Raw genomic sequence first — 27,909 nt, forward strand, 5'->3', positions numbered from 1 at the left:
CGCATCAGAATCCATCGTTAGCAATAGATCATTAGTCATTTTTGCGAGGGCTGTCTCCGTAGAGTGATTTGCCCTGAAACCGGATTGAAAAGGTTCACAGAGATTGTTAGTCACTAAGTGTTCATTTAGCTGCTGTGCAACAGTTTTTTCGAGAATTTTGGAAATAAACGGAAGGTGGGAGACCGGTCGGTAGTTTACCATGAGGTCAGGATCGAGGTTAGGTCTTTTGAGCAGAGGATGAATAACCGCTTTTTTGAATGCTAGGGGAACAGTGCCGGAGGAAAGTGATAAGTTTATAATATTTAACACTGATGGACCTAATAATACAAACAGTTCCTTGATAAGTTTCCCAGGAAGTGGGTCAAGTAAACATGTTGTTTGTTTTATCCCACTTACACGCTGTAATAATTCCTCTAATGTTATTTCATCAAAAATAGAGAGACTATTTTGGAGGGCAGTGTCCGTCGTATATACAGTCGTATTTGTGTTAATAGAGCCCAGTTGTAGCTGGGATGCGTTGTCTTTAATCTCCTTTCTAATGAGTTCAATTTTCTTATTAAAGAAATTCATAAAATCATCTGCCGAGTGGGTGGAGCTACTGGGAGGAGTCCCTTGTTGGGTTAGCGATGCTACTGTACTAAACAGAAATTTAGGATCGTTTTTGTTGAGGCGGATGAGATTTGAGTAGTATTTAGTTTTAGCTAAGGTAAGCATGCGTTTATAAGTTATTAAACTATCACTCCATGCTTGATGGAAAACCTCAAGTTTAGTCGCGCGCCATTTGCGTTCCAGTTTTCTACATGATAATTTATGAGCTCTAATTTCTTCTGTAAACCATGGGGTGCGCCTTTTAGGGGCCCTTTTTTGCTTTAGCGGTGCTATACTATCAATAATTTCGCGCAAGGCATCGTCAAAGTTGTTAGTGAGTTTATCAATAGAGCCGGTATAGGCAAGGCTTTTTTTTATCAGCGATCAAAAGTTGCGAACTTTATCGTCATTGTTCTATACTAAATCCTTTCAGCAAAAATATGGCAATATCGCGAAATGATCAATTATGACACATAGAATGGATCTGCTATCCCCGTTTAAATAAAAAAAATTAATTTCAGTAGGCCTTTAATTGCACCTCTCCCGATGCTGCATATGAAAACCTGATTAAAATTATTTAGGATTCTATTCAGGAAACAATCCCTGAAAAAATGATCAGAAATCGTACCTCAGACAATAATCCCTGGATTACAAGGGGGATCTTAAAGTCTATCAGACAAAAGAATAAACTCTACAAATGTTATATTTCGAACCCTACCACTGTCAGCAAAGAAGAATACACAAATTACAGAAACAAATTAACTCATTATCAGGAAAAGTGAGCGCAACTATTATTCTGAACTATTACAGGCATGGCAGGGGGATTGTAGGAGACCATGGAACGTGTTGAATACTGTTCTCAACAAGGGACATAAGGCCCCTGTTGTCCCGGATACAGGGACCAATAGGGCTGATTTGGCCACTAGTTTTAATACCTTTTTTGCTTCTATTGGGGAAAACCTATGTAGTAAGATAAATCAACCCCCAGGGTGTGTTCCTTTAAATAATTTCTATCAAGCAGCTCTTTTTTCCATGCAGCCAACCAACGTCAATGAGCTTAATACGATCATTATGGACCTGAAGTCATCACATACAGCTGGAGTGGACGGGATATGTAGCAACATCTTGAAAGCCATAGCAAATGTGATCACAAAACCTCTTTGTCATTGTATAAACCTGTCACATTGTACCCAAAGTGGCAAAAATATTCCCAATTTTTAAATCAGGTGATAAAAATGATAGGCCAATTTCCAGAGGTGTGGACTCGAGTCACATGACTTGGACTCGAGTCAGACTCGAGTCATGAATTTGATGACTTTGGACTCGACTTGACAAAATGTAAAGAGACTTGCAACTCGACTTAGACTTTAACATCAATGACTTGTGACTTCACTTGGACTTGAGCCTTTTGACTTGACATGACTTGCTACTTTCCCCAAAACCCAAAGATTAAAAAGTTATTTGGGAGCGCGCCGCTCCGTATTTTTCCTTTTCTTCGTCTGTGTCTATCAGCGTGTTGTTCCTGTCAGCTGGTGTGCTCTCACTACAACAGCCAATCAAATTAGATCTACGTTGTTTTCATCCCACAGCTCTCATCCAATCAAATTGCAGGACAACCAATGAAGAAGAATTGTCAAACAATGCGGCAGTGAGAAACAATTATGTCAAAGTTAATTTCGTTCGGGTATTAAAACTACGACTCGGTCAACAAAAAACGAATAGCCCTATGCAAATCACGCGGTTCGAATATTACAGACGGAGACGTAACAACTTCCAACTTCGTTCGACATTTGAAGTTGCACAAAGAAGGGTACGTTTTGAATGTAAGCTAACGTTTATTGGCTAAGTAACGTGACTTTTATTTGCTGTGTAGTTAAATCAGTGAGGCTGTAAACTCACTGCTAACGTTATAACCATAGACATCTTATAAGTAGACGCAGCATGGAGCGCTACTGCCTACAGGCGCAGACGAGACGCGGGGCCGCCATCTTGGAGTGGTGATCCGCTCCACTAGTGCAATTCATTTGGCAGGAGCAATGAACTGTCAGCGCATTTAATTCATCTTACCTCACTGAATACCACTGATTTTCACGCGCTTTTTTTGTCATACGTGTAGCTATGATAAAGGACACATGTTTTGGCGTGTTTTATTATTCATAGATTGCTTAACAGTAATATAATATTCTTATACAGACGTCCGAGATCAAAACTGGGAATATAATCCCAGAGAAGGGGGAAAAAAACGGTCAGCTATTTTTAAATTGAAGAAACAATATGATTAGGTTATATAAACATGCGTATATCCTACATAAACAATGTATGAATACATTAGATATCTATATATCTTATAGACCAGGGGTGTCAAACTCATTTCGCATCGTGGGCCACATACGGCCTAGGGAGATGTCAAGTGGGCCGGACCATTAAAATTATACCATACTCTGCTATAAATAACCAAAATATCATGTCTTTCCTTTGTTTTGGTGTAAAGAAGCACAAGAACATTAGGAAAATATTGAAATTTAATGAACTATCCTTTTACAAAACATTTCATGAAACACCTCATATTTCCTTAGACAAATGTGCAATTTACTTTTATCATTCACAAATATGCATTGCAACTGATCCCACTGATTGTACAAAGGCACAAAACTTTAATTGGTACTGAAAAATATAGTAATGCACTTTAAGATTAAATATGGCCAGTTGGGCCACGTCTGTGATGTCAGTGCTCTTGTCAATTGCCACGGAAAATGCAATAAATGACTTAACTCTCTGTTTCAATTGACTGTCTAAATCTACCGATAGTTCCGAAATCCTCTCTGCTATAGTATTCCTCGTCAGGCTAATATTGGCAAAAGCTTGTCGCTTCTCGGGACATACAAGTTCAGCCGCCTTCATCATGCATCGTTTAACAAAGTCACCGTCGGAATACGGCTTCGATGCTAATGCTATTTCGCTAGCAATTAGGTAGCTGGCTTTTACCGCTGCTTCACTGACTTCTCGGCTCTGGATGAAAGTTGACTGCTGTTTCCTCAGATCCGCCAGCAATTCGTTAATCTTATCTCTTCTCAGTTGTCCTTGCAAGCCGTCATATTTTTCGCTGTGATGAGTCTCGTAGTGGCGTCGAATATTATATTCCTTCAATACCGAAACTTGTTGCAAACACACCAAGCACGAAGGTTTTCCGTGCATCTCTGTAAATAAATAGGACGTGGTCCATTTTTCTTTGAAAATTCTACACTCCTTATCTACTTTTCTCCGTTTGGATAACGACATTTTGGCTAATGAGGGTGTAGCGGAGAGGTAGAGACCAAGGTATTAACAACGTCGTAACAAGCAGCAGATGGCGCATTGATACCGTCTGCTGTTTTCAGTCTGTCTCAGTGATGCGGCTTGTCTTCTACTCTGATGGAAAGAGTGCGCCCCTTAGCGGATAATCCATGAATTGCAGCGAATTTAAAATATTAATTCCATGTCTTTTATGCATTTTTTCCACTTTCAAATTATCCTGCGGGCCTGATCGAACCTCCTTGGGGGCCGGTTCCGGCCCGCGGGCCGTATGTTTGACACCCCTGTTATAGACTGTATCTCTGTTGCTGCAGCAGCAGAGAGTTTATTCTGTCTTGACACTTTGTATTGATATTTTCTATTACATTCTTCCCTTAAATGATCATGTTTACAGTGATTGTTATATATGTATTTTTTATGTATGTCGCTTTGGATAAAAGCGTCTGCCAAATACTTAAACATAAATAAACACCTGAAAGTCTTTATATCAGCTAAAACCACCAATCTGTTTCACTGGATTTAGAATAAAACCAAATGCTGTCTTACCCAACAATGTTAGTATTTGAATATTGTTACTTGAAGACTTATTCCTGGTTACAATTATACTGTTAAGAAAGTATTGTCTTATATTTTGCCTAAAATGAGAATGCATCATAATCAGGGGCGGCTGGTGAATTTTGTTTTAGGTGGGGCTGAAAGTTTGTTAACCAAACCCCTGTAGGGGGGTCATTCTCCCCCAGAAGATTTATTTGTGATTTTCACATACAAATATTGAAGATATTTGCTCCTTCTCAACTCTGTGGTAATATTATTTTCATAAAATACAACCAATAGTACGTTAATGTTAAATCTTACTTGTGAAAAGTAATCCCCCGATTCCTATTTTCAACAGTCCGCTCATTTGAGTAGGAAAACGCTGAACACCAGCCCGGCATCTTTGTTTTCTACCTGTCAACTGTCAGTTTAGGCTGTTCGCCGGCTCCTCATCACCACTTCAAGATGGCAGCCAAATTGCCAATGATGCGTCTAGTTATAAGATGTCTATGGTTATAACGTCATTGCCAACACGGCAATATGTTGCATCCACTGCAGTTCGCTACCTTATTCATACTTTTTCTCAAGTGATTTTTTTAAGCAGGGTTGCATGAGGTACCTATACATAACGTTGCGTTAGTCAATGTATCGCACACAGTAACGTAACGTTAGACGGCGGTCAGCAGCACCGCATATTTTAGCCACCTACAAAAAGACAAACATGGTAAAATAAAGGTCAGTTAAAATGTATACTATATTAAAAATATATGTACATATTGCATAGGGCCCTGACATCTAAAAAGTATAACTCTGTTCATTATTTTGTTCACGTATTTGTTATGTTTTTCATGTGTACGCACACATCAACACACATACCGTATGAGATGAGATTAATGAGATAAGATAAGAACAGGATAGAAACTGCTGTGGAACTAGTTACAATGCAATATGCCATGGAAATACAATGTTAACACTTTTGTACAAATAAGTACAGTTGCACTTGTTTTTTCAAATGGGTTTATTCTGTAAAGGAATTAGTTAAATGTTTAAAATAACTGGTTAATAGTGCTATTATGAAGTGCAATGTCAGCAGTATTTTTTTTCCTGCAATTTCAAATGCACTTGTTTTAATAAATAAATACAGCGTTTTAAAAGCATACACAATCTGTGTAAATATATTAGTCTGTGGTTAAAAGGACTTGAAAGGACTCGAAACTCAAAATGCAGGACTTTGGACTTGACTTGAGACTTTCCAGTCTTGACTTTGGACTTGACTCGGGACTTGCCTGTCTTGACTCGGGACTTGACTCGAGACTTGAGGGCAAAGACTTGAGACTTACTTGTGACTTGCAAAGCAATGACTTGGTCCCACCTCTGCCAATTTCTATTTTACCAACATTTTCTAAGATATTTGAGAAAGTGGTCTATAACCGACTGAATGGCTTTCTAGAAAAACTAGATATCCTTGTCCCCTCCCAATATGGTTCCCGTAAAAAAGCACCACCTGTATGGCTATAGTCAACCTCTTGAAAAGAGCCAATGACTATTGAAGAAGGGGAATGCGGTATTGGTAATTTTTGGGATCTGTCGAGGACCGAACCGGGGTGGGTCCGATGTAGAACAACTGGGGCAGACGGGTCGTCTTGATCTCGCTTCACATCGGGCAATAGAGGCAGACCTGCTGTTCCGGAGGAATCCCCCACCTGGGTAACCGGCATTATTCCGGCCGAAGGCCTTTGACACAGTAGACTTTGAGATCTTACTGTATAAGCTATACCACTATGGTGTCAGAGGGGTACCTCTCAACTATTTCCGTTCTTACCTACAAACCCCGTTTCCATATGAGTTGGGAAATTGTGTTAGATGTAAATATAAACGGAATACAATGATTTGCAAATCATTTTCAACCCATATTCAGTTGAATATGCTACAAAGACAACATATTTGATGTTCAAACTGATAAACTTTTTTTTTTTTGCAAATAATCATTAACTTTAGAATTTGATGCCAGCAACACGTGACAAAGAAGTTGGGAAAGGTGGCAATAAATACTGATAAAGTTGAGGAATGCTCATCAAACACTTATTTGGAACATCTGGGAACAGGTGGGTGCCATGATTGGGTATAAAAGTAGATTCCATGAAATGCTCAGTCATTCACAAACAAGGATGGGGCAAGGGTCACCACTTTGTCAACAAATGCGTTAGCAAATTGTTGAACAGTTTAAGAAAAACCTTTCTCAACCAGCTATTGCAAGGAATTTAGGGATTTCACCATCTACGGTCCGTAATATCATCAAAGGGTTCAGAGAATCTGGAGAAATCCCTGCACGTAAGCAGCTAAGCCCGTGACCTTCGATCCCTCAGGCTGTACTGCATCAACAAGCGACATCAGTGTGTAAAGGATATCACCACATGGGCTCAGGAACACTTCAGAAACCCACTGTCAGTAACTACAGTTGGTCGCTACATCTGTAAGTGTAAGTTAAAACTCTCCTATGCAAGGCGAAAACCATTTATCAACAACACCCAGAAACGCCGTCGGCTTCGCTGGGCCTGAGCTCATCGAAGATGGACTGATACAAAGTGGAAAAGTGTTCTGTGGTCTGACGAGTCCACATTTCAAATTGTTTTTGGAAACTGTGGACGTCGTGTCCTCCGGACCAAAGAGGAAAAGAACCATCCGGATTGTTATAGGCGCAAAGTTGAAAAGCCAGCATGTGTGATGGTATGGGGTGTATTAGTGCCCAAGACATGGGTAACTTACACATCTGTGAAGGTGCCATCAATGCTGAAAGGTACATACAGGTTTTGGAGCAACATATGTTGCCATCCAAGCAACGTTACCATGGACGCCCCTGCTTATTTCAGCAAGACAATGCCAAGCCACGTGTTACATCAACGTGGCTTCATAGTAAAAGAGTGCGGGTACTAGACTGGCCTGCCTGTAGTCCAGACCTGTCTCCCATTGAAAATGTGTGGCGCATTATGAAGCCTAAAATACCACAACGGAGACCCCCGGACTGTTGAACAACTTAAGCTGTACATCAAGCAAGAATGGGAAAGAATTCCACCTGAGAAGCTTAAAAAATGTGTCTCCTCAGTTCCCAAACGTTTACTGAGTGTTGTTAAAAGGAAAGGCCATGTAACACAGTGGTGAACATGCCCTTTCCCAACTACTTTGGCACGTGTTGCAGCCATGAAATTCTAAGTTAATTATTATTTGGAAAAAAAAAAAAAGTTTATGAGTTTGGACATCAAATATCTTGTCTTTGTAGTGCATTCAATTGAATATGGGTTGAAAAGGATTTGCAAATCATTGTATTCCGTTTATATTTACATCTAACACAATTTCCCAACTCATATGGAAACGGAAGGCAACAATGTGGATGTGTCAATGATCACAACTCACCCTGTATGACCATAAATCCTGGGTTTCCCCAGGGATCCATCTTGGGGCCTCTCCTTTTCATCCTATACATAAATGATTTTGAAAACTCCTCCGAAACTTTACATAAAATCATTTTTGCTGCACGATACAAATTTCTTACCTCACACATGTCACGACCAGAACAGGACTCTGAACACAGATGCAGGATTTTCAGAAATAGATATTTATTCTGAACAGAAAAGGGGTCCAAAACGGGATAAACAAAAACAGGCTATCAAACCAGACCTAACCTGACCACTAAACCTACTAGAAATATCAATACGGAGGGAAAAAGGTGCTATGAACAAAAACTACTAGGTAGAACAAAAGGCGCTCCAGCGGAGGCGATGCTAGGTAGTAGTGATGGGTCCGGCAACACCGATGCATCGGCGCATGCGTCGAGCTCATAGAGCGATACCCTGTGTCGGTGCGCGTATCGCTTTTAGAAAGTCACGTGACCGAACACGAGCTGTTTTGGTCACTTGACCGCTCATGAGCTGTTCTGGTCACGTGACCGCTCATGAACTGTATCGCACTGACGCCTGCGCGCCAAACTGTGTTTATTAGGAAGCGGCGCAATGCGTGTTGTTGACGAACACCGTTAGGGCCGCTTGTTGTCACTGTCACTCAAAGTTGCATTTCAAAATTACACAGAATAAATGTGTTTATTTTGTTTAGAATTCAGATGGGTTTAATTTGGTGCGCGGCATATATTGGCTGTGCGGCGCACGGTGTGCGCGGAGGACGCTTGAGCACTGCGCAATTGCGCAGGCGCGCACCTTAGAGGGAACGTTGCTCACAGGGCACAGAGGAGGCGTCAGTGCGATACAGTTTGCGTATCGGTCACGTGACCAAAGCAGCTCATGATCGGTCACGTGACTTTCTAAAAGCGGTACGCGCACCGACACAGGGTTTCGCTCTATGAGCTCGACGCATGCGCCGATGCATCTGTGTTGCAGGACCCATCACTACTGTTACTAGAGAAGGTACAGGAATGACGGCGTGGCGAAGTTGGTAGAGTGGCCGTGCCAGCAATCGGAGGGTTGCTGGTTACTGGGGTTCAATCCCCACCTTCTACCATCCTAGTCACGATACATGTTCACATTATTTGACTGTATCTAAAAAAGATAAAAATGTATTTTTATTTAAATGAAGATATGAAATAATCCTAAATGAAAAACATCCATCCATCCATCCATCTTCCTCCGCTTATCCGAGGTCGGGTCGCGGGGGCAGCAGCCTAAGCAGGGAAGCCCAGACTTCCCTCTCCCCAGCCACTTCGTCCAGCTCTTCCCGGGGGATCCTGAGGCGTTCCCAGGCCAGCCGGAAGACATGGTCTTCCCAACGTGTCCTGGGTCTTCCCCGTGGCCTCTTACCGGTCGGACGTGCCCTAAACACCTCCCTAGGGAGGCGTTCGGGTGGCATCCTGACCAGATGCCCGAACCACCTCATCTGGCTCCTCTCGATGTGGAGGAGCAGTGGCTTTACTCTGAGCTCCTCCCGGATGACAGAGCTTCTCACCCTATCTCTAAGGGAGAGACCCGCCACCCGGCGGAGGAAACTCATTTTGGCCGCTTGTACCCGTGATCTTGTCCTTTAGGTCATAACCCAAAGCTCATGACCATAGGTGAGGATGGGAACGTAGATCGACCGGTAGATTGAGAGCTTTGCCTTGCGGCTCAGCTCCTTCTTCACCACAACAGACCGATACAGCGTCCGCATTACTGAAGACGCCGCACCGATCCGCCTGTCGATCTCACGATCCACTCCTCCCTCACTCGTGAACAAGACTCCGAGGTACTTGAACTCCTCCACTTGGGGCAAGATCTCCTCCCCAACCCGGAGAAGGCACTCCACCCTTTTCCGGGCGAGAACCATGGACTCGGACTTGGAGGTGCTGATTCTCATCCCAGTCGCTTCACACTCAGCTGCGAACCGATCCAGTGAGAGCTGAAGATCCTGGCCAGATGAAGCCATCAGGACCACATCATCTGCAAAAAGCAGAGACCTAATCCTGCAGCCACCAAACCGGATCCCCTCAACGCCTTGACTGCGCCTAGAAATTCTGTCCATAAAAGTTATGAACAGAATCGGTGACAAAGGGCAGCCTTGGCGGAGTCCAACCCTCACTGGAAATGTGTCCGACTTACTGCCGGCAATGCGGACCAAGCTCTGACACTGATCATACAGGGAGGGGACCGCCACAATCAGACAGTCCGATACCCCATACTCTCTGAGCACTCCCCACAGGACTTCCCGAGGGACACGGTCGAATGCCTTCTCCAAGTCCACAAAACACATGTAGACTGGTTGGGCAAACTCCCATACACCCTCAAGGACCCTGCCGAGAGTATAGAGCTGGTCCACAGTTCCACGACCAGGACGAAAACCACACTGTTCCTCCTGAATCCGAGGTTCGACTATCCGGCGTAGCCTCCTCTCCAGCACACCTGAATAGACCTTACCGGGAAGGCTGAGGAGTGTGATCCCACGATAGTTAGAACACACCCTCCGGTTCCCCTTCTTAAAGAGAGGAACCACCACCCCGGTCTGCCAATCCAGAGGTACCGCCCCCGATGTCCACGTGATGCTGCAGAGTCTTGTCAACCAAGACAGCCCCACAGCATCCAGAGCCTTAAGGAACTCCGGGCGGATCTCATCCACCCCCGGGGCCTTGCCACCGAGGAGCTTTTTAACTACCTCATCAACCTCAGCCCCAGAAATAGGAGAGCTCACCACAGATTCCCCAGGCACTGCTTCCTCATAGGAAGACGTGTTGGTGGGATTGAGGAGGTCTTCGAAGTATTCCCTCCACCGATCCACAACATCCGCAGTCGAGGTCAGCAGAACAACATCCTCACCATACACGGTGTTGATAGTGCACTGCTTCCCCTTCCTGAGGCGGCGGATGGTGGTCCAGAATCGCTTCGAAGCCGTCCGGAAGTCGTTTTCCATGGCTTCCCCGAACTCCTCTCATGTCCGAGTTTTTGCCTCCGCGACCGCTGAAGCCGCACACCGCTTGGCCTGTCGGTACCTGTCCGCTGCCTCAGGAGTCCTATGAGCCAAAAGAACCCGATAGGACTCCTTCTTCAGCTTGACGGCATCCCTCACCGCCGGTGTCCACCAACGGGTTCTAGGATTGCCGCCACGACAGGCACCAACTACCTTGCGGCCACAGCTCCAATCAGCCGCCTCGACAATAGAGGTGCGGAACATGGTCCACTCGGACTCAATGTCCAGCACCTCCCTCGTGACATGTTCAAAGTTCTTCCGGAGGTGGGAATTGAAACTCTCTCTGACAGGAGACTCTGCCAGACGTTCCCAGCAAACCCTCACAATGCGTTTGGGCCTGCCAGGTCTGTCCGGCATCCTCCCCCACCATCGCAGCCAACTCACCACCAGGTGGTGATCGGTAGAAAGCTCCGCCCCTCTCTTTACCCGAGTGTCCAAAACATGAGGCCGCAAATCCGATGACACAACTACAAAGTCGATCATGGAACTGCGGCCCAGGGTGTCCTGGTGCCAAGTGCACATATGGACACCTTTATGCTTGAACATGGTGTTCGTTATGGACAATCCGTGACGGGCACAAAAGTCCAATAACAAAACACCACTCGGGTTCAGATCCGGGCGGCCATTCTTACCAATCACGCCTCTCCAGGTTTCACTGTCGTTGCCAATATGAGCGTTGAAGTCCCCCAGTAGAACGAGGGAATCACCCGGGGGAGCACCCTCAAGTACTCCCTCGAGTGAATCCAAAAAGGGTGGGTACTCTGAGCTGCTGTTTGTCGCGTAAGCGCAAACAACAGTCAGGACCCGTCCCCCCACCCGAAGGCTGAGGGAAGCTACCCTCTCGTCCACCGGGTTGAACTCCAATGAAATACAATGACTTGGTTTATATTATTGTATATACTAGGTCATAAAATCAGTGTCAGTTGAGTCGGTCCATAGGTTGCCTGTAGGGATTTTTAATGTCCAGCAGATGTCAGTATTTAGTGACACAGTATCGACACAGTATCAATACAGTTTCGCAATGTGTCGAAACGCTTCATGAGGCCTCATCAACCCATCACTACTAGGTAGCTAATCTTACCTGACAAAACTTAGAAACCAAAATACTCCCGTGGATCCAAAAAGGTGTACAAAACGTGGCTACAGCTGTGGATAAGACTGTGGCAAAGGAACACTGGAGGTACGCACAAGAAGATACGATAACACTCTGGCACAGGACAGAAGGAGGACGAGACACATGAGGGAGGGTGACACAGGTGGGCACAATCAGGCAATCAGGAAATACGTCAGACCAGTGATACAGGAGGAAGGGCAAGTGATCTGAAACGAGAAACGACACGACAACATGAAACCAGACAAAACCCAGACAAGACTTCACCCAGGTGTGACAACACAGGAGCCATCTGCAAGAAACTGTCAATTCAGAACTTGTGAAAGTGGATTCCTGGTTCAAATGTAAGAAGCTCTCACTTAATGTTAATTAAATGCTTTAAAATGTAATATCGGAAATTATCGGTATCGTTTTTTTTATTATCTGTATCGGTTTTTTTTATTTATTTTATTAAATCAACATAAACAACACAAGATACACTTACAATTAGTGCACCAACCCAAAAAACCTCCCTCCCCCATTTACACTCATTCACACAAAAGGGTTGTTTCTTTCTGTTATTAATATGCTGGTTCCTACATTATATATCAATATAGATCAATACAGTCTGCAAGGGATACAGTCCGTAAGCACACATGATTGTGCGTGCTTAGTACCAGCCTTTAACAGTTAATTTTACTCATTTTCATTAATTACTAGTTTCTATGTAACTGTTTTTATATTGTTTTACTTTCTTTTTTATTCAAAAAAATGTTTTTAATTTATTTATCCTATTTTATTTTATTAATTTAAAAAAAAAGGACCTTATCTTCACCATACCTGGTTGTCCAAATTAGGCATAATAATGTGTTAATTCCACGACTGTATATATTAGTATCGGTTGGTATCAGTATCTGTAATTAAAGAGTTGGACAATATCGAAATATCGGCAAAAAGCCATCATCGGACATCCCTAATGTTAATAAAACAAATGTTATTGTATTTCGTTCTGATAAAAACACTGCCATATCAACATCAATGGGCAGGAAATACAGAGAGTGAACTCCACAACATTCCTGGGGGTCATCATTGACGAACACCTCAATTTCAAATGTCACATGAACCGTCTGTTAAACAAATTATCCAAATATTTTGGCATGTTCTTTCACCTTTATCATTATCTTCCTCTTTACGCTCTACTCACTCTATACAAAACTCTCTTTGAACCACATCTGAACTACTGTAATGTCATCTGGTGTAACACCTTCCCTCGCTACCTTCACAAATTACAATCCATGCAAAAGAAAATCATACGGGCCCTGTCGTGGTCCACGTTTAATGCCCCCACTCGACATCTATTCCATAATTATCATCTCTTAAGACTGACAGAGTTGAATATTTATCACAATGGCTGGATCTCAGGCTCTGTAGCTTGGTTCCTATCTATCGTCCCTAGCATACCCACAACACTCGTAACTTTGACATGATATCAGGTAAACATGATATCAGGTGACGGAAGCAGATAATTACATATATCCATATTTATGTGTTACTTCTATATTTTCATAATCATATTACAAAACAGCTAGTGTTCTTCCAGTTGTTCTCTTTTGGTTGTCTGCAAGTACTGTGTGTCGGCCTTGAAGCTTTGGTATGCAGGGAGTAGCAATAACTCCTTTTCCTTATCTGTTCCTGTGTCCAGCTGAGGAAGACAATGGGCATGGGTTTTGGGCTGTAGGGAGAGACAACGAGGGTGGGAGCGAGAAACACATTATAGAAGAGAAGGCTTCCGTAATTTAGATTAGACCGGTTTTAGCTGCGCTAGTGAATGCTCTGTGCTGGATTGGTCTCATTCTATTTCCAAAGCTTTGGAAATAAATTACAAAATACCTATTCTGTTTCTGGTGGTCCTTCTACTCAGCTTATGTGTCATCAAAAGAACTTGGGAGTGACCAGCAACTTAAATTCCCCTTGGAGGAACATCTGCTGGGACGCAACACAGGTAAACATACATTTTTTCCAGGTATGACCTTGCTCATAGAACCGAGGGATTACTGTAATACCATAATACCCCAATGTTTTGTGTTAAAAAAAATGTCAGCAGAATGCCACAGTTTTGTTTTTCTTTACACACGAGTCGTGACAAATATTTTAATATCTAACGAAAATGTACTTATGTTAGAGCAGTGTTTTTCAACCACTAGTGTACCGTGAGATATTGTCTGGTGGGCCGTGGGAGATTATGTCATTTTACCTAATTGGGTTAAAAATATTTTTTGCAAACCAGTAATTATAATCTGCAAATGTGCCGTTGTTGAGTGTCGGTGCTGTCTCAAGCTCGGCAGAGTAACCGTGTAATACTCTTCCATATCAGTAGGTGGCAGCAGGTAGCTAATTGCTCTGTAGATGTCGGGAACATGGTTTGTCGTGATCACAATATGCGGGAGGCAGTGTGCAGGTAAAAAGGTATCTAATGCTTCAACCAAAAATAAACAAAAGGCGAGTGCCGCTAAGAAAAGGCATTGAAGCTTAGGGGTGGCTATGCAAAAACGAAACTAAAACTGAACTGGCTGCAAAGTAAACAAAAACAGAATGCTGGACGACAGCAAAGACTTACAGCGTGTGGAGCAGCAGATGGCATGATGACATGACAATCAATACCAAAATAGGAGCGCAAGACAAGAACTAAAACACTACACACAGGAAAACGGCAGAAAACTCCAAATAAGTCCCGGCGTGATTTGACAGGTGGTGATAGTACACCTACTTTGAGACAAGAGCTGTAGTGATGCATGCTTGGTTATGGTTTAAATTCATATCCAACAATTGCGACAAATTACTTTTTACTGTCAATATCGGCTGCTGAGTTTCATTTTTTAATGTTTTCTGCTGGTGTTGTGCCTCCAGATTTTTTCAATGAAAAAAATGTTCCTTGGCTCAGAAAAGGTTGAAAAACATTGTGTTAGAGTACTTTTCGCTTCGTATCCTACTGTTGGAATAATAAAATGGTATAGCCTGTCAAAATACACCAATGTCCTTAAACCAGGAAGTAACCAGCTAGTTTTATTTTGTTGGGGGGTTAGAGACTTTTCTGAGCATTTACTAAATCTTTTTTTAATTTTAATTTTTTTATTTTTTGTGTCCTGTCCAGCTTCTCATGCAAATCATATAGTTGATGTAGATGCCCATATCGGCTGTTCAGATTTACTTTACAAAAGAGAAGTGTAGGATACTTCTCTTGTAGCCTTATTTGTATTTGACTTTATTAAATGTATTCATATTATCATTTGATGCAGCCGGGCTGGAGCAGGAGGGGATAGAAAGAGGAACAAAAGGAAGACAGAGGGGGAAATTGTGGGGACAAGAGGGGGATAAGACAGAGAGACAAAAAACAACAACAGCAAACACAACAATAACAACAACAATAGAGCAACATCAACAAATATTATATGTACACATATGATGGTAAAAGTGATAGCAAAGAAGCAGTTCGCGAAATAAATAATAATACAAAAATGACAATGAGCATTATTACACTACAAATGGAGCAATACAAATACCAATAGAAATAGCGCTATTGATAATGAACAATACCAATAATTTATCTCTATTATCAACAATACAGTTGTTCAAATACAACAATACGTATACGTAATATTTAGAGATACAAAAGAATGCAGAAAAATGGAGGGGAAGAAAGAGAAGCAACTTATATTAAACTTGTAGATTGTTATAGTAACAATGGGTTAAGCTTTGTCAGTGTGCCATGTGTTACCCAGTTTCCCCTTAACTAAATCATTGAATGCAACATGTTTCCTGCATGTTTGTTTGGCCGGTGGGTGCACTTTGTCAAGGCAGGGTTTTTTTTGTCCTCGCAAATCTCGGTTGCATAACACTGAGGCATTTTATTTGGATTTGTAATCGCTAACTTCCTGTCTGTATCTAGCGGAGGTGCTGAACTGGCTCGATAAACTTCTCTCTCTCTCTTTCTCTCGCTGGAAACAAAGCAGAGTAAGAGAAGCAGAAAAGGAGCAAACGTGAGTCCAAAGGCAGCAGTTTCAGCAGTTGGACTCTTGGTATTCCAAATGCAAGAGACTATTTTACACCGCAGAAGCTCCTTCTCAAAACAATTAATGAGGGTTACAGAGGGGTCTGTCCACCATCATGATTTGCTAGATGAATCCATCAATGATACGTTTATTGATATAATTATATTTTTGTTTGCTTTTGTCTTCTGGGGTCTTGCTCCACAGCTAAAGGGGCGATGCATTGTGGTCATCGCCACTATGACTAAGTAGTGAGCTGAATAGTCAGTGTTGACATTGGCGCCGTTTCAAAACCAAGGTTGTGCGTCGACTAAGATGTTGTGCCCTTCTATTTATGGGAAAGTTTTCAACGTCGACTTTTCACCCTTCATTGTCACAACTCTCCGTTGTGATTTATAGCTCAGTGGATGAAATTGGCTCCTCGGTTCTCACGGCTGTCTGCTGTGCGGCTCCTGCCTGACTAGTGCATAATCTCGGCCCAAATGCCTGCGATACCAAAACAAGCAGAAAACGCGAGCGAGTCCAACCCACAAGACCACCTTCCAGTTGTTGCTAAATTGCCAGGATGACATTACAAAAAGCCTGTGCTAAAGCTCAGATTGATTTTCTCAGCTCAAAAGGAGTAGAGCAGGGATGTCCAAAGTGCGGCCCGGGGGCCATTTGCGGCCCGCAGGTAATTTTTTAACGGCCCCACGTAGGGATGATGTTTGATAAGAAATTATCGAGTTCGAGCCTATTATCGAATCCTCTTATCGAACCGATTCCTTATCGATTCTCTTATCGAGTCCAGATAGGTTGTTGTATATGGAAAAAAACACACAATATTTGGTTTAACAAAAGCTCACTTTTATTATATAATAAAAAAATAAAATCTAATAAATAAATAAATATTGACTGTTACCCACCTAAAAAATTAAAATAAAATAAATAAATATTGACTGTTGTTACCCAAAGTATATTAAGTGGGATTTTTCAGAGAAACAAATATTTACAGTAACACAAAAACAACCTGTCTCTGTGATCACTATAGGTGTATAAATAATAATAGTGTTAAATAAAATCAGTCCCTTGGGCACAAAACTGAAAATAATACAGCTCTCCAAAAAGTGCACTTCTGCTGCTATTTGACATAACTGTTTGTCTGCTGCCCACTGCTCCCCTCACCTCCCAGGGGGTGAACAAGGGGATGGGTCAAATGCAGAGGACAAATTTCACCACACCTAGTGTGTGTGTGACAATCATTGGTACTTTAACTTTAACTTATGATACTTTGACATTTTTGCACTTTATTTCTTTAATGAAAGAAAATTTTATGAAGAGAAAAGTTGTTTGCAAATGTGGTTACAATGCTAAAAAATGAAAAGTTAAAGCTAAAAAAAGAAATACACTTTATTGAGTTAATATTTTTTCTTTATAGGGGGAAAGATGTGATGTTATGAGCTAGAGAATATAACAACTACACTACCCAGCATGCAACGGGAGTTACGAGCATGCGCGGTAGCCCCGAAAAGTGTTGCATGTTGCTACGCTGTGAAAGTAAACGTCAAGAACTCAGCCAACACACCTCGTCTGCATTATTCATAATTAGACAGACAACACATATACAGTGTTATTTTGTTTTGTTTACAAGGAAAGAAAAACAAAAGTTAAAAAAGGGAGATGTCATATATGTTGTATATATATGTATGTGCTGCGGTTGCTTTAAGAACGTTGCGACAGCTGCCGTAAAGGAGGTGCGTTGCTAGCCTGGTTGCTATGTTTCCGGTTGGTCGTAAAAGTGTTGGTCATGTGTTTTACCCTGCTCAAATCTCTCAGTAAAGTTATTCGATGGATTATAGCTTTTGTTTTGAACTTTATTACACCTTGGAGCGCTTTTTCCCGTCCATTGTTTTCCTGCTTTCGCTATCTGCGCCTAATGACTGAGCTACATGACGTAATTTATTGTGATGTCCCACGGAGCATTTCTGGTCGGGACGGGATTCGAATAAAGAATCAACTCTTTTTCTTTACTATAGTGGTCTCGATAACGGGTACCGGTTCTCAAAAAGGGATTCGAGTCCGAGGACTCGGTTCTTTTCTTATCAAACAACCGGGAAAACCGGTTTCGAGTATCATCCCTAGCCCCACGGCACATTCTAAAAAATGTTTTGGTGGTAACGGGGGTGTATATTGCAGCCCGGAAGAGTTAGGGCTGCATGGGATTCTGGGTATTTGTTCTGTTGTGTTTATGTTGTGTTACGGTGCGGATGTTCTCCCGAAATCTGTTTGTCATTCTTGTTTGGTGTGGGTTCACAGTGTGGCGCATATTTGTAACAGTGTTAAAGTTGTTTATACGGTCACCCTCAGTGTGACCTGTGTGGCTGTTGATCAAGTATGTCTTGCAGTCACTTACGTGTGTGTACAGAAGCCAAATACAACATGTGACTGGGCTGGCACGCTGTTTGTACAAGTTGTAGAGGGCGCTAAAGGCAGTGACATCACGGCACACCCTCAATATTGTTGTCCGGGTGAAGACATTCGATAGAATGGTTGCCCTGAAATTCGGGAGTCTCTCGTAAAAATCGGGAGGGTTGGCAAGTATGACGCTGTCAAGCGCCATTCATATAAAACTCGCGGGCCGCACTAACATTACATTTTCATATTAAGGTGCGGGACGCAAAATAACGTCTCGCGGGCCGCAATTGGCCGCGTGTCTGAGACCCCTGATCTAGGGGTAGATTTTTTTTGTTTACTTATATGGTAAGTCATATTTTGTGGGTGCAATATACAGTACAGGCAAAAAGTTTGGACACACCTTCTCATTTAATGTGTTTTCTTTATTTTCATGACTATTTACATTGTAGATTGTCACTGAAGGCTATGAATGAACGCATGTGGAGTTATGTACTTAATGAAAAAAGGTGAAGTAGCTTAATTAAATATATATATATATATATATATATATATATATATATATATATATATATATATATATATATATACTACCGTTCAAAAGTTTGGGGTCACCCAAACAATTTTGTGGAATAGCCTTCATTTCTAAGAACAAGAATAGACTGTCGAGTTTCAGATGAAAGTTCTCTTTTTCTGGCCATTTTGAGCGTTTAATTGACCCCACAAATGTGATGCTCCAGAAACTCAATCTGCTCAAAGGAAGGTCAGTTTTGTAGCTTCTGTAACGAGCTAAACTGTTTTCAGATGTGTGAACATGATTGCACAAGGGTTTTCTAATCATCAATTAGCCTTCTGAGCCAATGAGCAAACACATTGTACAATTAGAACACTGGAGTGATAGTTGCTGGAAATGGGCCTCTATACACCTATGTAGATATTGCACCAAAAACCAGACATTTGCAGCTAGAATAGTCATTTACCACATTAGCAATGTATAGAGTGTATTTCTTTAAAGTTAAGACTAGTTTAAAGTTATCTTCATTGAAAAGTACAGTGCTTTTCCTTCAAAAATAAGAACATTTCAATGTGACCCCAAACTTTTGAACGGTAGTGTATATACAATATATATTCTAGTTTCTTCAAAATAGCCACCCTTTGCTCCGATTGGAATAGACTAGAATACAAAGTAATTTATTGATCCCTGGGGGAAATTACCGTTTTGCACACTCCTGGCATTCTCTCCATGAGCTTCAAGAGGTAATGGTTTTCACCTCACAAGTGTCATAGTTTTGATGCCTTCAGTGACAATCTACAATGTGAATAGTCATGAGAATAAAGAAAACACATTGAAATGAGAAGGTGTGTCCAAACTTTTGGCCTGTACTGTATGTTGGAAAAAATGAACGCAGTTATGCAAAACACAGTCAGAAGACATGTAGACCGGTGCATGTGTGTGTGACTTCAATCCAATCGTAAGCATTCCCGGTAAATCTCTTAAATCCATATTGTGATGATTAGTGGTGTTTATTATCCCTATTTACCGTAAGAAAACGCTAACTTTTCAGACTAAGTGTCTTGCAAGCTTAGTTAATGCAGAACATAAAAAAAGGGGGTTGCAGCCAGCAGCAATGAGTGAGGACAAGGGTGGAGACTCCAGACTGGCTGAGGCAGTCGGAAAGAGTGAAGAGCCCAACACTCCCACTGTTGGTTTTGGGAGGGTCACGTGATCGTACACCTGTATTATATCTGGACCAGTCTCCAATAGTTGGCTAACCTTGGTGTTGTGCTGCAGCAGGTGTGATTCCTGTCATGGTTCACACAAAACTGAATAAGTCACCTGGACTGCATGAGTTGTTCCAAGCTCTTTCCGGTCTGCACTTAGCTCATGTCTGACACTCTGGAAGTGTTTGTCTCTGCTCAAACACACAACTTTTGCTAGCTCATTACTCATTTTCTGCTGACCGATAAAAAAAAAAAAATGAACGACTTCAAATAACAACTAGTAAATCCTTTCATAAGAATTTCCTTTGATGTTCTTTTAGCTCAAAGCCACTTTGCAGTTGCTTTTGTTTTTAGGTTTTAAAAAGGAAACAGTGTTACATGGCGCAGTTAATAGTCTTAGGAACACACATACTGTGCAGTGTGAAACAACTTGCTAGAGTAGTCGTTATAGCACCTGGATAAACCTGGCAGCATCCCAGAAGCTACATTTGAAAAATGCTTTTGTGCTGCACTTTTAGCTTCAGTGTGGTTTTTCGGCATTTTGTCTTCATTTGGCAGATCTGGTCTCTTTCGCAGATGTTCTAACTTCTTACACTCAGAATAGCGTGGTGGTGGTACGCGGGCTCTAGCTACACACCCCAAAACCAGTGACGTTGGCACCTCGTGTAAATGGTAAATAAAAAGAGAATACAATGATTTGCAAATCCTTTTCAACTTATATTCAATTGAATAGACTGCAAAGACAAGATACTTAACATTTGAACTGGAAAATGTTATTTTTTGCAAATATTAACTCATTTGGAATTTGATGCCTGCAACATGTTTCAAAAAAGCTGGCACAAGTGGCAAAAAAGACTGAGAAAGTTGAGGAATGCTCATCCAACACTTATTTGGAACATCCCACAGGTGAGCGGGCTAATTGGGAACAGGTGGGTGCCATGATTGGGTATAAAAGCAGCTTCCATGAAATGCTCAGTCATTCACAAACAAGGATGGGGCGAGGGTCACCACTTTGTTCGACAATTTGCTCACGCATTTGTTCACAGTTTCAGAACGACATTTCTCAATGAGCTACTGCAAGGAATTTAGGGATTTCACCATCTACAGTCTGTAATATCATCAAAAGGTTCCGAGAATCTGGAGAAATCACTGCATGTAAGCGATGATATTACGGACCTTCGATCCCTCAGGCGGTACTGCATCAAAAAGCGACATCAGTGTGTAAAGGATATCACTACATGGGCTCAGGAACACTTCAGAAAACCACTGTCGGTAACTACAGTTTGTTGCTACATCTGTAAATGCAAGTTAAAACTCTACTATGCAAAGCGAAAGCCATTTATCAACAACACCCAGAAACGCCGTCGGCTTCGCTGGGCCTGAGCTCATCTAAGATGGACTGATTCAAAGTGGAAAAGTGTTCTGCGGTCTGACGAGTCCACATTTCAAATTGTTTTTGGAAACTGTGGACGTTGTGTCCTCCGGAACAAAGAGGAAAAGAACCATCCGGGTTGTTATAGGCACAAAGTTGAAAAGCCAGCATCTGTGATGGTATGGGGGTGTATTAGTGCCCAAGACATGGGTAACTTACACATCTGTGAAGGCGCCATTAATGCTGAAAGGTACATACAGGTTTTGGAGTAACAAATGTTGCCATCCAAGCAACGTTATCATGGACGCCCCTGCTTATTTCAGCAAGACAATGCCAAGCCACGTGTTACAACAGCGTGGCTTCATAGTAAAAGAGTGCGGGTACTAGACTGGCCTGCCTGTAGTCCTGACCTGTCTCCCATTGAAAATGTGTGGCGCATTATGAAGCCTAAAATACCACAACGGAGACCCCGGACTGTTGAACAACTTAAGCTGTACATCAAGCAAGAATGGGAAAGAATTCCACCTGAAAAGCTTCAAAAATTGGTCTCCTCAGTTCCCAAACGTTTACTGAGTGTTGTTAAAAGGAAAGGCCATGTAACACAAAGTAAAAATGCCCCTGTGCCAACTTTTTTGCAATGTGTTGCTGCCATTAAATTCTAAGTTATTGATTATTTGCAAAACAATTAAGTTTGAACATTAAATATCTAGTCTCTGCAGTCTATTCAGTTGAATAAAGGTTGAAAAGGTCCAACAAGGTCGGAGTACAGAGACCAGTTCAAAATGTCCTAAGAATCGCCCAATCATTCATGTATTGACATTTTACATGTCCTCCTTTACGCACACTGATCGCGGGGCCCTATGCACATCCTGTGATCTGCGTGGAGTCAAAACAATCAAAATGTATTTAATATAGCCCTTAATCACAAATGTTTAAAAGGGCTTCGAAAGCCACATCCAGGTAAGGAAAAATAAAAGACCCCAGTTGGGGAAAAAAGAAGGGGGTATAATTATTGAAGTATTAAATCAATAAATAATGTGGGAGTGCAGTGAATTTGGCAGCCAACATATAGTCATAGAAGGATCTTCTTTCTTACAAAGTTTTCAAGGCAAAGGTGTAATAGAAAGTTTCCAGTAACAAACGTGTCCGCATCACTCAACTTACTAAATGTTATCACCTTAATTTAATGAATTGTTGTTGCCAAACAGTTTTGCCAAAAAAATAATAATAATAAAATACCACTCCTCTTCAACTTGGAAAATAAGTTGCAAGTCCATTCCATACTGTTAATAATGTGAATTATATTTATATAGCGCTTTTCTCTAGTGACTCAAAGCGCTTTACATAGTGAAACCCATTTTCTAAGTTACATTTAAACCAGTGCGGGTGGCACTGGGAGCAGGTGGGTGAAGTGTCTTGCCCAAGGACACAACAGCTGTGACTAGGATGGCAGAAGCGGGGATCGAACCCTGAACCCTCAAGTTGCTGGCACCGCCGCTCCACCAACCAAGCTATGCCGCCTCAATAGCCAATAATAAATAGGTTAGTCTTTGTTATAGCTACAATTGTTCTGTTTGAGTAATTTCACTTTACCTAACCTTTTCTAACATTTAGTACTACAAAACAAAAAAAGTATGTGTTATTTGTTCTGATATCGTATGAGACAAACTATTAAAGTTGTATCGGACACCCCGAGTAAATATAAGTTCTGTTTTGCAATGATACGTTGTGATTAGTCTTACATTTATTCCTGTATTTCACATCCATATGCAGTTCCTCATTAAAGTGTCAATACTTTTTAGTGGGCAGCCTTCATTGTGCCACAAAAACTTTGGCCAGACATGCGGAAGCACTACTTTAAAAGCTTTTACAATTCAATAACGCTCAAATGCACCTGAAAAATAAAACTATGGGGAGGTTCCGGCCAATCTAAGCACTTAAGAGGTTCCCACATATTCCTTAAGTGAACCTCAATTTGATTGTGGCCGCCTGACTGCTCTGAAAGATGAAGGGTTGCATATTTACTGTAAGTGATATGAAGGCGATTTAAAGCAATTATTCTTTAGTCACTTGAAATGCACGCTACTTTATTACAGCATTATGTAAGGTGTACATTTTTGGCCGGTTGCCAGAGCGAGGTAATTTAAGAATCTCTTTTAAGAGTCAGCGGTCTAAAAACCACAGAAATGTGAAGGGAGGGTCCTGCCATGTGTTTTGTGTTAATAACAAAGCCGCTCCCTTTCCTCCACGAGGCAACAATAACAATGTTCTGTCAGACCATCACTTAAAATGTCTACTTTTATTGTTCAATGCAAGCCAGTCGCATGTCATGACAACCATCACTTGAATTATAAAATACTACGGTTCTCTAGTTGTGGTTCTATGTCTTTGATGTGCAGCCTAGTTAAAGGGGACGACTGCGAGGGAAGGAAGAACATGACGAGATGTTGACATTGTTCAGTCAGACTCACCAGTTTGATTCCACACAGAAGATGCATGTTGTCTTCAGAGTACCGGCTCTGAAATGTTGCCAAATGACAAACGATCTTAGATATCTACAATGAAAGAAGCATTATAGAATGCTGTGTCAGCATGTAGATAATAAGAGACTGCTTGGTTGCATCCTCAGTAGATTTAAGTTCAAAACCTTTAGCTAAGTATTACTACTCTAAAATATTCATTAGGTGGCTGATCTAAGTTTCGAAGTTCAGTCCATAGGTAGTTCTTTCTACCTTTTTGTGAATGCCCTTTATTGTCCTGTTTGGATCAGGTCAGTCCTGATCCACCTCATTGTCTTTTGGGTCCAACAGCAGGTTCACTTTGCTGCTGTGTATTAGATTGAGCATGGAACTGTTGTACTACTCCTGGAGGACCAGGACTCCCTGGTGGTCCAGGTGGCCCGGGTGGCCCTGGTTTTCCTTTAGGCCCTTGTGGTCCAATTATACCAGGTAGTCCTGCCTGGCCCTGGAACCCTGGTGAACCTCTTGATCCAGGGACTCCAATTTTACCAAATGGGCCCATATCGCCCTTTTGGCCTCTCTCACCCTGTGGTCCTTCTTGACCAGGATATCCCTTAGGTCCTGCGTTGCCTACCAGTCCTCTGTTGCCACTTGGACCGGATTGACCAGCTGCACCTTTAGGCCCAAAAGACCCCTTTTCTCCTTGGGATCCACGGCTTCCTATTGGGCCGCGATCACCTTTACTCCCACTCAGTCCAAAAGGTCCTTTTGAGCCGGTCTCTCCACGGGTTCCTTTGGGCCCCGGTGGTCCTGGAGCACCTGTTTAGAAAATGGAGGCATTCAGGATTTGTACCGTATTTTCCAGACTATAAGCCGCTACATTTTTCCTAAGCTTTGCACCCTGCGGCTTATAAAATGGTGCAGCTACTTCATCGATTTTTCTTTGCTAACGGCCATAATGTTTTTTTTTAACAAATAGTTTTCATAAAACACTCACAGAGACTAAAAAGGTGTGTTATTGTTTGTGCTATGGCGCCATCCTTTGGACAAGTTTGCTCACTGCAGGTGCCGTGAGTTTGACGTCTACAGTATTTCCTTCTCTTTAGTGCCGTGAACCAGAAGTACAAGTTCGGTCTACTAGTCATCCATACGGTACTACTACTCATATGAATTCTGCATTCATCACGACAAGCAATGTTTGTAAGTTTTACAATATAACTAAAACAATTCATGCTTACTGGTACTAAAACCGTCATGTTTGATAGTCCTTTCATGCATATTTGTACGTGCTATCGTAATGTAATCAAGCTTGCGTCGTTAGCATTAGCTAATATGCTCACACGTTTACAAGCGTCGGTGTTAGTCTTATTACCTTTTGTATTGTGTCAGTTTCACTAACTCCTTAGTAAATTCACCGAAACGTCACCGTGGAGTTATTGAGTCTGTTTAGATTATCGGAGAGCTAGCTTCCGCAGCTATTGTGTCCATGACGATGACTTCTGTTTTGTTTAATCAGCCGTTTTACTGCTGTGTTACAGGCACCTTTTGGAAGCAATTAAGGTATGTAAATAAACATATCCAAAATATTTTGTGTAAGTAACTCATCTCACAACAGCTAATATATGGAAAATATTAGGGGTGTGGGAAAAAAATCACGTTGTGCTATTCAGAATCGATTCTCATTAAAAAAAAAAAACAATTTTATTTTTATTTTATTTATTTATTTCTCTTTTTTTTTCTTTTTTTAAATTAATAAATCCAACAAAACAATACACAGCAATACTATAACACTGCAATCCAATTCCAAAACCAAACCCGACCCAGCAACACTCAGAACTGCAATAAACAGAGCAATTGAGAGGAGACACAAACACGACACAGAACAAACCAAAAGTAGTGAAACAAAAATGAATATTATCAACAACAGTATCAATATTAGTTACAATTTCAACATAGCAGTGATTAAAAATCCCTCATTGACATTATCATTAGACATTTATAAAAATAAAAAATAAAGAACAATAGTGTCACAGTGGCTTACACTTGCATCGCATCTCATAAGCTTGACAACACACTGTGTCCAATATTTTCACAAAGATAAAATAAGTCATATTTTTGATTCATTTAATAGTTAAAACAAATTTACATTATTGCAATCAGTTGATAAAACATTGTCCTTTACAATTATAAACTATAAATTATAACTACTCTGCTTGCATGTCAGCAGACTGGGGTAGATCCTCCTGAAATCCTATGTATTGAATGAATAGAGAATCGGTTTGAATCGGGAAAATATCGTTTTTGAATCGAGAATCACGTTGAATCGGAAAAAAACGATTTTGAATCGAATCGTGACCCCACGAATCGATACTGAATCGAATCGTGGGACACCCAAAGATTCGCAGCCCTAGAAAAAAAAATTTTTTTCTTCTAAAATTAAGTGGGTGCGGCTTATATACTGGTGCGCTCTATAGTCTATAGTTGTAATTTTCCCTACCTCTTAATATAGTGAAGTTGTTGATCAGTTGTGTATGGTGAGTGTCCACCAACTTCATCTCCTCCATCACCAATGACAAGTTCCTGACATCCACATCCAGGCGCGAATTAAGCAACACGTTCTGCTGCCTCATTGTGTCGGCCACACTGAAAAGTAACAGCACGCTGCTGTTTACGTTCTGCAAAGAGTACAGAAAGAACCTATTAAATGTAGGTCTCTATCAGGAAACAACTTGTGTTTGTGTGCGGTCACAACCTGGAGATCTTTAGTTTGTGTGCCCAGGCGACTCTGGCAGGTGGAGCTCTCGATGTTGATGTACTTGTACATGCTCTGGACGTGGAAGACGGTGGCATTGATGCTGGAGGATATCGTGTCAATTTCCATCTCAATGGAGTTTAGACGACCATCCAAGGCTGAGAAACGCTCTCCAGTCCGGTTCTCATAATACCTAAAGATGATGTGAAGGAAAATACTCAGCATGATGTGGCAAGAAACACCTCAATGATCTACAAGAACAAAGCTTGTTTATTGGCCAAACTTCTTCCTATTTTAAAATAATATTCAAAAAGTAATCGACTTGTTTTTCACATTTGCATTCCCGATATTAAACTAATTCCAAGACCCTTGCGCCCACTAATTTGTTCTTCGTAAATAATCAGGCTTTGCTAAAAAAAAAAAAAAAAAAAAAGCCTCAGTCCCTATTGACATGAGACTATACTTTGATTATTTTAGGTAAACGAATAGGCAAACCGATCAAAATAAAATATGATAGTAATTTTTACCCTTCAGGGCATGTAGCTGTGCGGGTGTTGCTAACGTTTGTATCCTCCTTTCCCACTCCTCAATGTTACGTTGTTGTATTTGAAAAATTGCATGGATTGGACAAGTTCATAAGCATTAAGTCTGAAGACACACAACATGTTGTGTTTCCCGTAGGTCCTAATATAATTAAACTGTATAAATTCCACCGTCAGGGCAAAACGTCCAATACACCATTGTAGGAGCTTTGAGACATGCCTGTCAAAACATTCTCCTTCATCCTGGTTATTGAAATCAATAGCAACTGGACCTTTTGGCTCTAATCCGAGCAGGCTTTGTCGGTTCATGCTCAGAGACTAGATAGGGCAGCTCTAGTCTGAGAGGATGGTGCAAGATCCAATGTATTAATCATTTTAGACAGGGACATGGCAACTCCTGTTTGCATTTCCTTCAAATGTAACAATGGTTAAGTGCTACAACTAAGGGGAGTGCTAACGACGTCATCCGTTCATGCTCATCAACTAGATAGGACAGCCCTGGTCTGAGGGGATAAGGCAGGATCCAAACTAAGAATCATTTTAGGTAGGGACATGACAACTCTAGTTACCATTCCCTTCAGTCGTTACAATTGCTTAAGGGGCTACAGCTGAAGGGACTACTAATGACCATCGCTGGCTGGCAAGGGCCTCACTACCTGGCAATCATTCGGACATGTTCAT

At 41.6% G+C, this 27,909-nt stretch overlaps 3 protein-coding genes across 3 annotated transcripts in view; 2 read left to right on the forward strand and 1 right to left on the reverse strand.

The window, feature by feature from the left end:
- The window catches only part of LOC133640442 (adenylate kinase 7-like), a 114,319-nt gene that overhangs the window by 48,803 nt on the left and 37,607 nt on the right, over window positions 1-27,909 (forward strand). The gene's annotated exons all lie outside the window — the stretch shown is intronic.
- The window catches only part of clu (clusterin), a 94,245-nt gene continuing 80,128 nt past the window's right edge, over window positions 13,793-27,909 (forward strand). Inside the window, exon 1 of the mRNA XM_062033867.1 lies at window positions 13,793-13,946. The gene's annotated coding sequence lies outside the window, so the exon portion shown is untranslated. The remainder of the gene's footprint in view (window positions 13,947-27,909) is intronic.
- Window positions 23,725-27,909, reverse strand: part of scara3 (scavenger receptor class A, member 3) — a 52,727-nt gene continuing 48,542 nt past the window's right edge. Inside the window, exons 10-12 of the mRNA XM_062033858.1 lie at window positions 26,687-26,879; window positions 26,432-26,609; window positions 23,725-24,753 (exon numbers count right to left, since the gene is read on the reverse strand). Coding sequence (XP_061889842.1) covers window positions 24,263-24,753; window positions 26,432-26,609; window positions 26,687-26,879 — 862 coding nt within the window. The 3' untranslated portion in view covers window positions 23,725-24,262. The remainder of the gene's footprint in view (window positions 24,754-26,431; window positions 26,610-26,686; window positions 26,880-27,909) is intronic.

Source organism: Entelurus aequoreus, linkage group LG23 (genome assembly GCF_033978785.1).
Source record: "Entelurus aequoreus isolate RoL-2023_Sb linkage group LG23, RoL_Eaeq_v1.1, whole genome shotgun sequence".
Lineage (NCBI taxonomy): Eukaryota > Metazoa > Chordata > Actinopteri > Syngnathiformes > Syngnathidae > Entelurus > Entelurus aequoreus.